Here is an 18,271-nt window from a genome sequence, read left to right on the forward strand (position 1 = left end):
ATTATCATGCTAATGTGAAACTGTCTTCAGATCGATGGCAATTCGACTCTGCTGTGCAGCCCTCTATTTAAAATGTTCCAGATCAGTCACTTATGAAGAATGATGGTTAGGATGCCGCCTTAGAAGTCAGCTGCCTATGTGCTCACTAAGTTTAGAGGGTTATAATATTTATATAATGAGTTGAATACAGCACAAGTTAAAACCATAAAATGTGCTATCCTAAAAAAAAACCTCGGTCTCTGTATATTGTTTACAGCTAAACAGTATGAAATTGCCTCTCTTATTTGTATTCAAAATAGCAACATGAAAGTGAGTGTCTTTTAGGCAAAGAGAGAGGGAAAATATACTCATATATTTACTGCACTGCGGTTGCCATCAGTGCTTGTTGCTAGGGAACTATATGAGTGTATTTTATAAAAGAAACAGCTTTAACCAAAGCTGGTAGTATGACACCTTCAATAAATAAACACACTATGTTTTATATACACCCACACACACGAGCTCAACTTAAAAATATGATAAATTATTTTGTAAAACAAACTTCTACATGACACTTCCCAATTTCCTCTCTAATATGGTGTTATTAATCTTTAATATTCTCACTCCTATGGTCTGCCAGAGTTGTAATTCTCACTTTACCTTGTTTTCAGATATGAAGATCACTGTTAAATAAGATTAAATGTTTGTATTAGATTTTTTCCCCACAGTGCACTACTACTATATGTTATAGGCTGCATCCACTGCAGATTTGTGAAGTCGGTGACCAATAGTAATTTATCTGATGCCAATAGTCGTGTAAATCTTTAAGTTGATAGATGCACCTGATGCAGTCAAAATGCTCAATGCATATGAAGATGCAACAGGGCTTCAGTTTTCACACAGTCACCCCTGCTTATACTGCCATCAAGTGTTTAGTAAAGGAACTACAGGCACGTTCATAAACGTAAAATGCTGTTGATTTGGCTTTGTTGTATCTCAAAATACTCCTCAAAACAGTTTGAAAATATTTAGTTTTGCTCCAAAATGCATTTTGACTAGCTAAGTTGAAAGTATTCTTCAAAAGTCCCAGTGTCTAAGTCCCTGCCCTGGGCATGCAGACGGAGCACGGCTTTATGACAGACATGGATTTAATTAGGGAGGTCATGGCAGTGTATTAAAACCTTTAATGGTCCCTGTCCTCATATTCATCTGTCAAAGATCAAGGCGTTCTCATTCTCTGTCTAAATATCACAAAGGCCTCTATTGGAATAAGACAGCATGCACGCCTCCATCCTCTCGAACACTGGAAATGTCAGAATGGCGATGCTCCGGGGTATTAGAGAAAGGGGGAAAGGTCAGCTACTGTAGTCTGCAGCTGGCATATGATATTTGGAGATGAGCAAATGCAGTTGCAGCTCCTGACAGCAGACTGGCGCTGCTGAAAGGCCTAATGAGGCTTTAGTCCTGCCTTATTCTTATTAGCAAAATTATCTCAAGATGATCACAAGATCATTTCTGTTGTTTGGAAAGCAGCAGTGATCGCTAATTGGAAGAATCCTGTGTTGCGTTTGATATATTGGGTCTTGAATTTAATCATATTTTGAATATTTTGCTTTTATTTTTATATTTCCGGTTTTTATTTAAAGTTTAAGTTTTAATTTATGTGCTTTTGTCAGTTTTATTAGAATTTGTTGTTGTTTTGTTTTTTACTTCAGTCTTATTTCAGTTTCTTGCCAAGGCAGCATTTATTTTTTAAGTTTTAGTATTTCATATAATATGAAATATAAATTATATATATTTTTTTATAAATTATATATTTTATTTTTTTAAAAACATTATTATATAGTTTTAGTTACTGTATGGGAGTACTTTATTTTAAGGTGTCCTTGTTACGTGTTACATGTACTTACTTTTATAATAACAATAAATTATGCATAATTGCACGCAAGTAACCCTAAACCAAACCCTAATCCTAACCCTAACCATACAGTATAGTAAGTACAAGTAGTTGATTGATATTAATATTACTCAGTACTTAAATGTGTAATTGCACTGTAACAAGAACACCTTAAAATAAAGTGTAACCTAAATTATTATTAATATGTTATGCAGCATCAATATTACTGCACATATTTACACTCAGAGACAAAAAGCCAAAAAGTTTAGCAACAACAAGTTTAGCAGATAGATAGATAGATAGATAGATAGATAGATAGATAGATAGATAGATAGATAGATAGATAGATAGATAGATAGATAGATAGATAGATAGATAGATTTCATGTCTTTACATTGTTTAGAGCATTAAAAAAAAATGTTTAAAAAAAAAATTAATGATATAACTCCATAACATTTTCCTGAGATGTTGATTTATGACACACAATTTAAAAATTAGATTTAAATGATAATTACAAAATATTATCATATTTCCATAAGAGTGTCACTAAATTAACATCAGACATATCTGAAGACCAAGGAAAGGGAGTGGTCATAGTGAAACATCCAAACATTTAGCATCTCTGAAAAGCCCTGAATGTGCTCTGTAAAACTGTGGCATGTATAGTCACAGAGAAATTCACGAAAATATGAATCCTCATATGAGGACGCAGGGTCTCAGGAGGCTAAAAACCACTCAGAACACCTTAACATTGACATAAAAGCATCTTGGCAGCCATTTATTGCACAGCAAACTAGCATTGTGGCTGCAACTTTTAAAAAGGCCAATCACCTCCCACATTGTTTTCAGAAAACTAGAATTCTTTTTTTTTGGCACCATCACATCGAGTGTGATTCTGGCCTAATATTCTGTGCAGATTTGCTCAAGGTTGTTCAGGTTAGTCAGACAACGATTGTGCAGCACACTTTCAAACAGCGCCTTGAATTCTCAATTGGGTTGAGATCAGAGCTTTGATTGGGCTTGTTGGGCTTTTTGCTCTTCAGTGTTTATTCCACCTTGTGTTTAAGATTTGTGCCCTGCTGAAAGATGACCTTCCCAACCATGTTAAACTGTTTAATCCAACCGTTTTCATATGCAGTGCTTCTTTATAGTATATTCTTTACATTTTGTAACTACAGAGGCATCTTCTGATGAATAGCAGATTTACAACATGATGCTGCCACTGTATCACAATTATTATTTCACCTCATTTGATAAACCTTATCTGCTTTAATGCGATCATTATAATTTCTCCGTCAACATGTTGTGTGTCAAAATGTGGCTCAAAACATAATTTACAATTATAAGGCCAATTATATCTGTACAAGCAGCTGTATTGTGTTCTTTGAAAGCAGAAGTTAAATTAGTAACATCCTATATTACACTTGGGTGTGATGCATGTGTACAAGCTTAATATCCGCAAAAACTTTGCTGAGTTGCTTCTGGTAATTTGCAAATGGGTACAAGAATTGCTTCAGCCCCCTTTTCCTGCTAATTGAACAAACACTGGGATGTTCAAGCGCTTCAATATTGCTTTGAACCTTTTTTCTTATTCACGCGTTTACTGTGCCTCAGCTTCTTTATTCTTCATTTTCACAGCTCTCCTTAATTCTCAACGTGATTAATGAACCCATAACTGTGGGATGCTTATCCAGAAAATGCGCTGGTTATTATAGTGATTAACAACTAGAGCCCAATTGTAAGGCCATTGTGTACTTGTTAGGGTGATTGTTTTTCGCCTGTGTAAACTTTCGTTTTATAACTGAATAGCTATGCAGAACTTTGGTGCATGAGATTTTATGTACATGATGTACATAATTTCACGTACATGAGATGTGTTTAATGCAGAGCGCATTTAAAATCATGTGTCATTTTGAATTTATTTTTGGTCAGTGTTGGTGATAGTTAAGAGCAGTGTTGGGTGTAAAGCATTACTAAGCAATTAATTACTGTAATTTAATTACTTTTCCATTCAAAAAAGTCAAGTAAGGGATTACTCTGCGTAATTTAATTACAATTACTTTGGATGTAATTGCATTAAATACTGTATAAACTTTATAAACAATAGTGGATTTAACATCAATGTGTAACATCTAATGTTAAAATGTATGTTTGTTTGTTTTTAAATGTAACCACCTCCCTTTAAATAGTTTTATCAGTTCAAGAATAATTTAGGCGATTTTATATTATTTATTTGAAAGAGCCATCTCATGTCTTTCCTTGAATTGTTCAATTGGTTGATAGGATTTAGAAAGTAGTTAGTAATAAGTAACGCAATACTTTATAGAAAGAGTAATTAGTACAGTAATCTAATTACAATGTTGAAGATGTAATTAGTAACTAATAATTCACTACTTTTTTAGAGTAAGAGAGTATTTTGTTGTTTCTTGGACAGCAACACAGCACAAGCTAGGATGTGATTCACAAACACTTATGAACTGGTTCTTTTTAATGAGTCATGATGTAAGGCATTTGTGTTTTTATATGTATAAACTTCGGCTATAACTAAATATTTATGCAACTATAATGCACGCAATTTGATGCAGCGCTCTGTAGCACAACTAAAATAATTGCAAATACAATGTTTTTAGTTGTCAGTGTTGGTGATAGTTAGGAATCTTATGTTGTTTTGTGCATTTTCCTACAATGCAACAATGAACACAGCAAGCAAGCATGATTCGATCTGAACTTTTTTTAACGAGTCACAAGGTTCACAAATCTATGGAAGACATATTATTGTGAGATAGCCTACAACCTCACAGTTCAGAGGGGGGAAATTTCACAGCGAGTTTACTGTAGACTTTATCTCGGAATTTCAACTTTATATCTCACATTTCTGAATTGTGAGGGGGATTGTGAGGGATCATTGATTTAATTTAGTTAATTGAAGTTAATTGATCAGGAATATCTATTTATGACATTACATTTTAAATTTTTACACAAGTGCCTAAAACTTTTGACAGTACTGTAGCTTTGCAGGAATGGTTTCTTGAAGCATCTTGGAGACGTCGTTGCCACAGTTCTTCTGGATTTAGTCTGTCTCAGTTTGTTCTGTTTCTTCATGTGATTCCAGACAGACTGGATGATGATCAGATCAGATCTCTGTGTGGAGCACTGGCTGCTATCAGACAAAAATCTCACTCAATTATTGCAATTCATGGCAAAATGAATGTTTGGAAATGTAGACCGATATTTCCTCCTGACACAATACAGCAAAAGATAGAAATAACTGACTTAAAACCCTTTTTTAGCTGGTGAGAATACTAATCATTTTGGACTGTTAGGTCTACACAACAGTAGGGTTTTTCTGAATAGGCAGAACGACTGAAGTTTTGTACACGAACGATCAGAATGGTTATAGCATAAAATTGGAAGTCGTATAAATACAACTTGAAAATACCCTGTTTTATATCGTCATAATCCATATACTGAAATGTCCCTTCATGACAGCATTTACTATTGTTAAAATGTAAACAAGCTGCACTCAATAAACCAAAATGCTTTTGAACAGCCACCGTCAACGATTGATTCTGTAATTTGCCATCTAAAAAGTCTTCTAGCTCCTAAATGTTTATTTTAGTAACCAATTGGTCCCTAGTCATTGTATTGTCTGGAGTTGCAACAAAAGAGTCCCAGTCCTTAGAAATGAAAATATCACGGGGAATAAAATTATACTGTATGATTTGTAATTGAGCAGAATGAGAGAAATGGTCTGTATATATCTGCAAGGCACTGAAAATATAAATATATTTATCTCTTAGATATACAACTGTCTAATGCTTACACAAGGCCTTCATAATCTACTGAATCAGTGCTCGCTTTAGAATTGTAAATTGCCTCTTTAGTCTAATAGTAACTCACAGTCTCATTCTCATGAAATGCTCATCAAGCTGTATTGTTGGTCTGTTATCATCTGGGCTAAATCATTGTGGGATGTGGTTTTGTTACTGACAGCAGGTCGGTGACCCTGACTGGACCCATAAGAGATGAGCACGGCGAGTGTGGCTGTCGCCTCAGCGGTGCTGTGCATTTCTACATGACATTTCCTACCATTTGTTTCATCGTCACCCTGTGGGTGTGACGTCTTCTCCCTGACCCAGCCGCTTCAGGGCTCAAACAAATGTCACTGGGCTTAATTCCAGCCTCGAGCCAAGACCGTGGCAGAGGCGCAGTACAGCCAGTGTCACGCTTGGGCTTCACATCAGATTCATATAGATCCTTCTAGCCAATCAGATCAAGGAGCTGTGGGTCAGGAGCCAATCATACAGTAGATGGAGTGGTGCCCGCAGCTGAAGATGATAAATGGCAATCATGTTAATGTTCTCAAGCTACTGTTACTCACGTTCACTTCAGCTCCTGAAATAGAAGCTAGACTTAATTACAGCTTAATGAGCAACTGTTAACAATATTGCAAGTGTTTCTCACAACATTTAAACATTAACCTCAGTGATTATATCAGGGTGAGATCTTTTTACCTCAGATTCACCTTTTATAATGAGTTTTCACAACAAATTATAGTCCATGAGCAAAGGTTTCATAAAAATGTAGCTTGTTTTTCCAGTTGAGTAATGTGTCTGCTGATTTTATATTAATGAAATACATTACCTTTACAGCCAACAAAGTTGTTATTGCTATAGCTGTCAAATGTCAATTCCAATGTTTCATCTTACTACTTATCTTAAATATTAAACTGTTTTTTTTTTAAACGGTGACTCAGTCATGTTGCTCTTTTTTTTTTTTTTTTTATCTGAATTGATAAATTGCTAAGTTGAAATAAGATATATATTAATGATATTCACCACAATGCATTTATTACAATTTGTGTTCATTTTTGGTATACTCTCAGTACAATCATCCTTTTGAAATCATTAGCTCTTGATGATTAGTAGTCCAGCAGAGGGCACTGTTGCATAGATCATTATGAATTAGATAGATAGATAGATAGATAGATAGATAGATAGATAGATAGATAGATAGATAGATAGATAGATAGATAGATAGATAGATAGATAGATAGATAGATAGATAGATAGATAGATAGATGTACGTTATATAAAAATAATATTTACATTTAGTCATTTAGCAGACGCTTTTATCCAAAGCGACTTACAAACGAGGACAATGGAAGCAATCAAAATGAACAAAAGAGCAACGCAAGATACGCAAGTGCTATAACAAGTCTCAGTTAGCATATAACGCAGCACACATAGTAAGGTCTCTTTTTTAATTACACAATAAATAAAATGAAAACAGATAGAATAGAAAAAGAATAGAGCAAGCTAGTGTTAGAGGCCTTTTTGTTTTTGTTTTTATAATAATGATAATAATAATAATAAACACTTTATGGTTTTCTTATGAACCTCCATGTTTGCCCAGGTCTAAAAATTTATGTATTATTTAAATATATTAAATATTATATAAACACACTTGTTTATTATTATTATTATTATTATTTAGTAAAATAAAAACAATAAAAATAATAAAAGGACAAAATTAAACAAATAAAAAGGACTAATTTTGATAACGTAAAATTGACTTGTGGGGCAAATACATTTTTTATTGAATTAATCAGATATTTATAAATGTCCACAGGGAAACCTTTGTCGTGGAAAGATTAATTAAGTTCCAGATATTTTAATTAAAGGTTAGGATAGTGGCTTTATCATTAAAGCTCCTGGAAAACGCAGTGCTCCATATCTGCCGCTGAGGCAAAGTCTTACCATTTGATTTTCACCCTAGAATGAACACAGGCACACAGTGAAACAACAGTATTACTAGTTAACTATTTTCAGCACTTCAGTTGATAATTGTTCTAGTTTTTTGTTCAAGTTTTATATCCCTTTTTATATTCTCCATTTGTTGTGAAAAAGAAATTCTGGACAGTCAACAGTCATGCTCAAATATTGACTTGTTTAAGCTGTTTTGAATTCTTTTTCCAAGCAGGTGGCAGGTGTTTCATTTTGACTGAATTTGGAAGGTCTCCAATAAATTGGCCAAAGCTTTGTACTTCACAACCATTTATTACTGACAGCACATTATGTTATGATCTGGGGTGAACAATAATAAAATAAATAGCAGAGGCCAAACAAAATATTATGTCTGTTTTAAGCAAATCTGAATGAAAGCACAGTGGATGTTTGGAAAGGAAAGTCTGCCGTAAATTTGATCACGTGTGTACTTTAGTGTCTAAAGAGGTCATTGTGAGTCATTATCATTTATTCATTCATATTCAGTTTTTATTTAGCAGGTAGTCACAGACTGTAATTTTGTCATCGTTCTAAACAGATGTGAAATATGAGTCCTGAACATAGCTCATATTTATCAGGCTAAGTACTGTATGAAGAATATTCTGCTTCCTGGTTGCTTCTTTCTTTCACCTTTCATTCTGTCACCTTCATCATATCTGTATGGATATAATCCATCTATGTGGATATTTACTTAAACTTGTTACTATTTACAAATGACTGTAAACAGCCATAGTAACATGATAAAGCAATAAGCCACAACAAACTGTGGTTTACAGTGATATTAGAAGAGCTAAGGACTGTTGTTAGGCACGGAATGGAGCGAATATAAAACAGTTACTGCATATACCTGGCAACATTTATTGTAATAATGTAGTAATTTATTGATAACAAATTATAATTCTTCCGCCAAGTAATTGAGTTCTTCAGCAATGTTTAGCAGAATGGTTGCCAAGCAAAACACAGACGCATGAAACACATGAAGCACTAGGTCGTGCAGTCTGATAGGTTCTAACATATTCTGATTGAATTACATCATCATTCACATGGTGAAGCTGATTGGTTTGTTTTCGCATCAGCAGGCAGTGAGCTTTAGAAACCCTCTACTTCCCCAGTTCCACCTGTATAGATCTGCTACCGGGTGATTACATGTTTATTATACTCAATTATCTCATATTTCATATCATGCTCTTCACTGAAACTGTACACTAACTTTTGAAATAAAAAAGATAATATGAGAAAAAAAGCTTGAGGTGGAAATGACTCCCTAACCGAGAAACACTAATAATTTGTGTCAAAACTTATATAAGTACAATAAATTATTATTATTATTATTATTATTTATTATTTATTTATAATTATTATTTATTACAGCTTTATTGATTTCATTATTATTATTTTAGAAGCTTTGTTCAAATTATAAGCATTTTTAAAATATTGCATATTGGATTGTCATAGTTTGAAGGCCTGGGTCTGCAACAAAGGAATGTAAATGCATGGAATTTATGTATGTATTGCCTTACCCTTGTTCCAGACCCAGGCCTTCATTCATTATATGGAAGAAAGTTGAAATCAGTTAGTTTTAAATCAACATCCATTCCATTACTAAAAGGTTATTAACCTAATCTGATGTCTTTTATGTGATGCATTCAGGTGTCAACCCCTGCTCCTCACATTTTTCTTTACAGGCCTAAATTTGGGTATCTAATATCGCTTCACCTTCCTCTAAAGATAGTGACAGACTAGAAAGGCACTTGGGTCCAGTTAAGCTGTATATCGATCGGACTTCAAGTAGAAATCCATCTAATGGCTTGAAACATGATCATACATAGAAAATACCAACGTAAGATCTCTGAAACTTTGCCAAAATCAGTTTTATAGAATGAAAAGAGAGGACGAAGATTTCAGCTGAAGGTGATAAATGGTAATGCTAATGGTGCCGAACTGAGGGCACTCAAGTCTTCAACCCCATTACATTACCAGTACAAGGCTAACTCACCCTACCAGGCATACAAATTGATTGAGTAATTTTGTCCATAGAAGGAATTCACCTTCAAGCAAACCAAAAATAAACTAAAAAACCTAATTTATCTTCTAACTCTCACACGCTTCACATGCTATGGTTGTGGCGAGACTTAAGAAGGTTGCTTCTGCAGTTACGTTAAAGAACAGGGTGGTGAACTCATCTGGAAATGATTAATTAAACGTGCAAAGCACCGGGGGAATAGCATAGATAAAAGCTCTTTTGTACAATCAGGAGCAGAATGAGTTTAACGAAGAGCCTTACACAGATTGGACCTTTCTCCTCCACTGAGTTAATTATCCAATCATATGAAGACGCCGTCTACCACTTTCTTATACTCTTTTTCACCTTTTTTTTTTAACATGCATGAAAATTACTGAGCACCTGGTTACCACTAATTTAATAGACTTAATTAATATCTGTGTTTCTACTAAAGCCGAAGCACAAGTGAAACGGAGTAAATTCAGTGGCATCAGGTGAATTTTGGGCATGGCATAAATTATCCAGAGCCCTCAAGCATTGTTTCCCAGTCCTGCTCCTGGAGTTCACCCAACTCTGCAGATTTTCCATGCCTCCCTAATCAAACACACCTGCTTCAACTCATTGACTCGTTAGCAGAGACACAAAGAGCTGAAATGGACTGGAAAACTGTCTCCGAGCAACACAGTAGTAGTGGTGTTTGTATATGAATTAGTGTGCTTGAACAAATCGGTTGAGTGAATGACTCAGTGACTCACTCACTTGTTATAGATATTAAATGAATATTGTGTTAAACAAATCTGCAGCAATGGAAGAAGCGAAGCTTCTTGAAGCTCTGAATAAGTTTAAGCAATTGCTTTGTAAAATGATTCACTGTTTCGAATATTCAGAACAGGTTCTTGCACCTGCTGGCAAAAAAAAAAATAATTAAAAAAATTAAACCCAGCACAAACATGTATAATGCCACCTTTTTCAAACCAACTGTAAATGTCTCAATGAAAGTGTAATCTATTAAATGTAATTTACAAATAATTAAATACTAATATGAAGGTTCTGTTAAAATGTATTTTATTAATATGTGTTTGCTTTGTGTGTTATTAGGAACAGCAGTTGGAAGCAATTAAGTATCATTATCCCTTTTGTATTATGCATTCACTAAATTCATTAAATTATGAAAAATGAACTTACATCGCAAAACTGATAAAAAAGACTCATTCATGGATCAGACCAACGCCATCTACCGGCGAGGCCTTCGGAGCCTTACCGAGTAATATAACGATTTTTAGCTCATTTGCTGAAATCACGTTACTTGGCGAGTTTGATACAAGCTCCAAACTACTGATTCAAAACAAAAGTTCTGTAAATGCTTCAAAGCTTCCGGAAGCAGTTTCCCGAATGTGTTGACAGGAATGTGCAAACACGGACAAGCGGAGTGAGAAGGGTTACGTTTTTAAACATAATTCCTGATCATAAAAATAAAAATTTCCTTTTGCAGTTGAATTTGTTTTGCACAAATTAACTTTTTGGGACATGCTAAGAAAATCAGTTAAACATCCAAGGTTGTGTCAACCAACAGTATTTGGTTGCATATCGTACCTATAATAATTATATTAATTACTAATCCATGAACAATTGAACAAACTATATAACAAAGTAATGATTGCCCGCCCCCCCCCCCCCAAAAAGATCTTAATATATATTTATAAATCATTCACTATATCAAAATGCACATGCATTCTCTCCAACTGAATAACTTATTATTTTAAATAATGATAAAACTATAACACCATAAAGTAAATATGATTCGTCATTTAAATGTGTGAATCTACTGAATTTACCGAATGACCATTCCACAACGCGCGCTCTCTCTCTCTCTCTCTCTCTCTCTCTTTCTCTTTCTCTCTCCCATCCTGTCACTAAAATTATCCGCTCGGGATATTCTTCTGTTTTTCACATCTGTCTACAGAACCATCAAAGCAGACAGTAAATGAGAGCGCACTTGAACAAGGATCCCTCGACATTCATTTATTTAATCATCAAAACAGACAACCTGAACATCATGCAGGTAAGACACCTGAGATGAATGCAAAGAAAATATTTTAATCGAGGCTATGTTAATAATCCATTATTTGATCTCCAACTAAAAAATGTAGTTGTTTTAGGGGTTATAAGCAGACAAACGCGTTCTGGTAAACGATTTTGAAACGCAAAGAGCCTGATCTACTATCTATTTATCTTTCTGTGCCTTTCACTTAGAAGTGTTTATAAACTTTAATCCTGTCTGCGTGTTCTCAGATATAGGTAATTCTGTACGTTCGGGAATGGTTACAGAATTGGTAGCCTACCATGAATTAATTAATTATGAATTAAATATGCACAATGCATAAAGTTTAACACACGTGTTATGCAAATATTCATTGTGCATATTTAATTCTTCCTCTTCTTAAATGAACTTTTCTACACACAAATGTTGGTTATATCACTGATAAACAGAGATCAAATTAGGCTGATTCCTATTTAACTTTCTATTTCTAAGAATTTCTGAAGGCTGGTTATTCATACTACAAGGTGGAATCTAAAGTGTGTGTGTGTGTGAGAGAGAGAGAGATTGAGAGAGATTTAAAGTGTATTAAATTGTCTTGAGAGGAGCCCTAAGCCATTTTCATCTACAAAGTTTGTTGGATAGTGACCTTTATAACCAGTAATCTTATTATTATGTAACACTGTGCCTTCTTTAGACTACTTTAGAACAGCCTGTGTCAGGAAGTTGATATCATGCCCTTCGTGTCCTTTGGCTAACGTAATATAAGAGGTTTTGGAGGAAACAGGGAAAAGTGCCAGAAATAAATATTTCAATATCTGTACCAGATTACAAATGGTATTCCAGTCAACATCAAAATGAGAGGACTGTAATGGAATTTTGGGAAATGTTATCCACATTTTCTTTTAATATTTTACATTGTAACATTGCATATTCCCACCACACTGGTAATATTTATAGTTGCATTCACAAATACTCTCTTATCCACTTAAACATAGATGTGCCAGACAAGAAAACAACATAGACACAGATGACCTCTGACAACAGCAGTGATGGCTTAGACATAACACAATGTTCCTTCGCCAATGATTATATGTTTCTTGAGTCTGTCATTTTCGATTGACACTTTGATAGTTTAAAGCAGGGCTATTCAGTTCCATTCCTGGAGGGTCACAACTCAGAGAGTTTAGTTCCAACCCTAATTTAACATATCAGTACCAGCCAATCAAGATTTTCAGGGTTACTTGATTATTGCATGGAGTTGTGTTTGATTAGGGTATCAGGGTTAGAATTGAACTCTGTGAGTTGTTGCCATCCAGGAATGGAAATGAATAGCCCTGATTTAAAGCATGCCCTCCTTTGAAGAATTTATTCTCTTGGAACACTCAGTAACCAGTATTTGATGAGTTAGCAGGGATAATTTCTTCTCTTGGTGTGGAATGTTGTGTCAAAATGAGAAATCCAGGGATTGTTCACAGTTTGAAATCATTTTGTACTGTGTTATTTTTAAAAATCCTGGTGCACTGCACAAAAAATATTTTTGAAAATGAGCCAGATTTGTGTTTCCCATGTTTCTATTTTGACCTTTAGCCACTTATTTAAAGCAGGTATTCTATTGCTGGATTATCAAATGTGACACTTGCATGACATAAGAAATGTACCATTGGCTCATCTTGGCCAACTCCATGGTATCAGTGTATATTTGATCATTATACTTAACAGACAAAGAAAGAGGAGGAAGGAAATTAGGTTCTTCTTCGGTTCCTGAAAAAAATGAGATGCAGCTTACACTGGGAGGCCTCTGTTTCTGAATTGATGTAATGTTGCCTCTCCATTTGCTGGCAGACTGATTTAAAATTCAAACACAGCATAACTCTAAGTAGTATTTAATAATTCAGTGAACATTCTGTTAAATTCTAAATAGGAAAATTTCTTACTCTCTGGTCTCTGAGAATCTGTCACAAGAAACACCCAAAGTACAGCCCAAAGGCAACATCATTGGGCGGGAAGAGAACAAGAAGACTGATTGTCTGTCAGTGTTGGGATTTAGACTGTGAACATATGCACATTCTCATAGTGTCAGATATGAAGTTTTCAGCATTGTAGACCCCAGACCTTAACCATGATTCCAAACTTGCATATATGAATACATTTTTTGGACTAATGTGCTAAGTGTTTATTTGTTAAAACAGAAGCCTTGGTTTAATGAAGAGGTTCACTTCCTCCTCAAAACATGAGATGCTGCTTTCAGGGCAGGTAACAAAATTGAAGGTAAAGCATTGAGGGAAGCCAGGAACAATGCTGCTGGGGTAGAATAAGCCAAGGTCACATATACCAAAAAGATCCAGGAACACCTGGAGAACCACCACCAGATGACCAGTTGCTTTCTGTCACAGCAGCTGAAGTTAAAAAAAGGAATCTGTAGATAGTTAAGGCCACTGACACAGATTGCATCCCCTGCCAGATGCTGAAAGGATGCTTGACCCAGCCAACTGTTGTCCTTACACACATCTTTAACATCTTACTAGCACGATCTGTGGTCCCAATGTGCTTCAAAACTGCCACCATTATCCCTATGCCAAAGAAACCATCAATAACCTGCCTTAATGTCTGTCACTCTGTAGCACTCACACACTCATCGTCATGAAATGCTTTGAGCGGCTGGTCGTGACTCGCACAAAAACCATCAACCCACCCACACTGGACCCCTTACAGTTTGCTTACAGACACAATCGCTTCACTGTGGATGCCATGTCATATGTCATCCTGGCCCTCTAACACTTGCAGCACAAAGGCACATGTCAAAATGGAGTTCACTGACTTGAACTCAGCTTTCAACACCATTATACCAACACACTATGCAACTGGATCATGGATGTCTTGACTGACAGATCTCAGGCAGTAGGGGTCTATAAGTATAGATTGCACTCTTTCACTCTAAACACTGGTGCCCCTCAGGGCTGTGTTCTCAGCCACTTACTGTTTATGTTACTTAGTCATGGCTGTGTTGCAAGGCAATCAGAACAACCACATCATAAAGTTTGCTGGTGACACAGCAGTGGTGGGCACACAAAACAACATGACAGTGTACAGAGAGAATGTGATAGACCTTAAGGTGTTGATGCAGTGGCGCGGTCTCTTAACTCACAATAATCCATCTCCACCTACACATCAATGAGTACGTTTACATGGACAGCAATATTCTGATTTTAACATGGTTAAGACAATACTCTGATTAAGAATCAACTATGTAAACAGAGATTTTTGATTACCTTAATCCAGCTAAATTCATACTCGAAGTAAACACAAATCGATTTAAGACATGTGGAGTATTCCTATTTTAGTCGCATTATTGAAGTGCAGTATAGACATGTAGACACCTTAATCACACCATTACGGTTGTGTAGGACGTTTTGCCACATTTTGTGACAGAATACACACGGCATTCGTCAACCATTTGACAGCAAACAAAAGAGCATGGCTTCAACAATGCCCTCGTATGTATGCACGTATAGCATGACAAATAATTAACTACATGTGAAGCTTTCAGTAAATTAAAATGAAACACCCAAAACTGTATATGGCATCATAACAAAGATGAACTATATGTCGATACGTGAAATTCTGGAGGGGACGTCAGATGGCGTCGCATGGGGATGTAATGATGTGTGCCATTAATTGATCTATGTACTATATCATGTAAAATGGGAACATGAAAAGAACATTCTAAAAGCAACTAAACACCTTAATCATAATATTGTCATTTTTAATTACCTTAATTACCTTACGTCTGCTCAGCTAGTGTTGCTCTATAATCTGTTCAGATAGTGCTGCTCTAGAATTTCAGACAGCGCTGCTCTGAAGTCTGCTCACCTAGTGTCAATCTTTAATCTGCTCAGATAGTGCTGCTCTAGAATAATTTCAGATAGTGCTGCTCTAGAATAATTTCAGATAGTGGTACTCTGAAGTCTGCTCACCTAGTGTCAATCTTTAATCTGCTCAGATAGTGCTGCTCTGCAATAATTTCAGATAGTGCTGCTCTAGAATAATTTCAGATAGTGGTACTCTGAAGTCTGCTCACCTAGTGTCAATCTTTAATCTGCTCAGATAGTGCTGCTCTAGAATAATTTCAGATAGTGCTGCTCTAGAATAATTTCAGATAGTGGTACTCTGAAGTCTGCTCACCTAGTGTCAATCTTTAATCTGCTCAGATAGTGCTGCTCTGCAATAATTTCAGATAGTGCTGCTCTAGAATAATTTCAGATAGTGGTACTCTGAAGTCTGCTCACCTAGTGTCAATCTTTAATCTGCTCAGATAGTGCTGTTCTAGAATAATTTTGGTTAGCATCGCTCTGAAGTCTACTCAGCTAGTGTCGCTCTATAATCTGTTCAGATAGTGCTGCTCTAGAATCATAATAGATATTGTTGCTCTGAAGTCTACTCAGCTAGTGTCCCTCTATAATCTGTTAAAATAGTGCTGCTCTAGAACCATTTCAGATAGTGTTGCTCTGAAGTCTACTCAGCTAGTGCCACTCTATATAGTAATCTGTTCAGATAGTGCTGCTCTAGAACCATTTCAGATAGTGTTGCTCTAAAGTCTACTCAGCTAGTGCCACTCTATACAGTAATCTGTTCAGATAGTGCTGCTCTAGAATAATTTCAGATAGTGTTGCTCTGAAGTCTGCTCAGCTAGTGTCGATCTATAATCTGTTCAGATAGTGCTTCTCTAGAATAATTTTGGATAGTGTTGCTCTGAAGCCTGCTCAGCTAGTGTCGCTCAATAATCTGTTCAGATAGTGCTGCTCTAGAATAATTTCGGTTAGCACTGCTCTGAAGTCATTAGCCCTGTTCTGTCAACACTGCACTGGCTCCCTACTAAACATTGTATAGATTTTAAAATCTTGTTAATTACTTATAAAGCCCTGAATGGTTTAGCTCCTCAGTATTTGAGTGAGCTCTTATCGCATTATAGTCCTCCACGTCCACTGCGTTCTCAAAACTCTGGCCATTTGATAATACCTACAATCTAAAAATCAACTGCGCGCGGCAGATCCTTTTCCTATTTAGTGCCCAAACTCTGGAACAATCTACCTAACACTGTTCGGGAGGTAGACACACTCTGTCAGTTTAAATCTATATTAAAGACCCATCTCGTTAACCTGGCGTACACATAACACACTAATACGCTTCTAATATTCAAATCCATTAAAGGATTGTTAAGCTGCATTAATTAGGTCAACCAGAACCGGGAACACTTCCCATAACACCCGTTGTACTTGTTACATCGTAAGAAGAATGGCATCTACGCTAATATGAGTCTGTTTCTTTCTTATTCTGAGGTCACCGTAGCCATCCGATCAAGTCCATATCCAGATCAGATGGTTACTGCAGTCACCCGGATCCAGTCCGTATCCAGATCAAATGGTGGATCAGCATCTAGAGATGATCTCTACAGCCCTGAACGTCAGCGGAAATCAGGACACCTAGATGATCCCCAGAGACAGATCCCCAGTGAAGACCTTGTCACCTAGACGGCCATCGGGACAAGTCCTCGGGAACCAGATGAGTCCTTTACACAATCTGACTTTGCTGCAGTTGGAATTGAACTGCTGGTTTGTCTGGTCAGAGTGGAACTGGCCCCCCGACTGAGCCTGGTTTCTCCCAAGGTTTTTTTCTCCATTCTGTCACCGATGGAGTTTTGGTTCCTTGCCGCTGTCGCCTCTGTCTTGCTTAGTTGGGGACACTTAATTTCCAGCGATACCGTCGACTTGATAGCACAGATACTATTTAAACTGAACTGAGCTGGACGATGACGTCATTGAATTCAATAATGAAATGCTTTTAACTGAAAATTGAGTGTTTAATCTTGTAATTTTACATTACTGACGCACTGTTTTCCTGTTTTGATATTGGAAAGTTGCTTTGACACAATCTGTATTGTTAAAAACACTATGTAAATAAAGGTGACTTGACTTGACTTGACTAGTCCCTCTGTAATCTGTTAAAATAGTGCTGCTCTAGAATCATTTCAGATAGTGTTGCTCTGAAGTCTACTCAGCTAGTGTCCCTCTATAATCTCTTAAAATATTGCTGCTCTAGAATAATTTCAGATAGTGTTGCTCTGAAGTCTGCTCAGTTAGTGTCCTCTATAATCTCTTAAAATATTGCTGCTGTAGAATAATTTCAGATAGTGTTGCTCTGAAGTCTACTCAGTTAGTGTCCCTCTATAATCTCTTAAAATATTGCTGCTCTAGAATAATTTCAGATAGTGTTGCTCTGAAGTCTGCTCAGTTAGTGTCACTCTATAATCTGCTCAGATAGTGCTGCTCTAGAATAATTTCAGATAGTGTTGCTCTGAAGTCTACTCAGCTAGTGTCCCTCTATAATCTCTTAAAATAGTGCTGCTCTAGAATTATTTCAGATAGTGTTGCTCTGAACTCTGCTCAACTTGTGTCACTCTTTAATCTGCTCAGATAGTGCTGCTCTAGAATTTCAGACAACGCTTCTCTGAAGTCGGTTTTTAATCTGCTCAGATAGTGCAGCTCTGGAATCATTTCAGATAGTGCTGC

At 36.0% G+C, this 18,271-nt stretch overlaps 1 protein-coding gene across 1 annotated transcript in view; it reads left to right on the forward strand.

The window, feature by feature from the left end:
- Window positions 1–11,562: 11,562 nt before the first annotated feature.
- The window catches only part of kcnip3b (Kv channel interacting protein 3b, calsenilin), a 36,030-nt gene continuing 29,321 nt past the window's right edge, over window positions 11,563–18,271 (forward strand). The window contains exon 1 of the mRNA XM_058789633.1: window positions 11,563–11,726. Within this exon, the coding sequence (XP_058645616.1) occupies window positions 11,649–11,726 (78 nt within the window). The 5' untranslated portion in view covers window positions 11,563–11,648. The remainder of the gene's footprint in view (window positions 11,727–18,271) is intronic.

Source organism: Onychostoma macrolepis, chromosome 10 (assembly GCF_012432095.1).
Source record: "Onychostoma macrolepis isolate SWU-2019 chromosome 10, ASM1243209v1, whole genome shotgun sequence".
NCBI classification, from domain to species: Eukaryota; Metazoa; Chordata; class Actinopteri; order Cypriniformes; family Cyprinidae; genus Onychostoma; species Onychostoma macrolepis.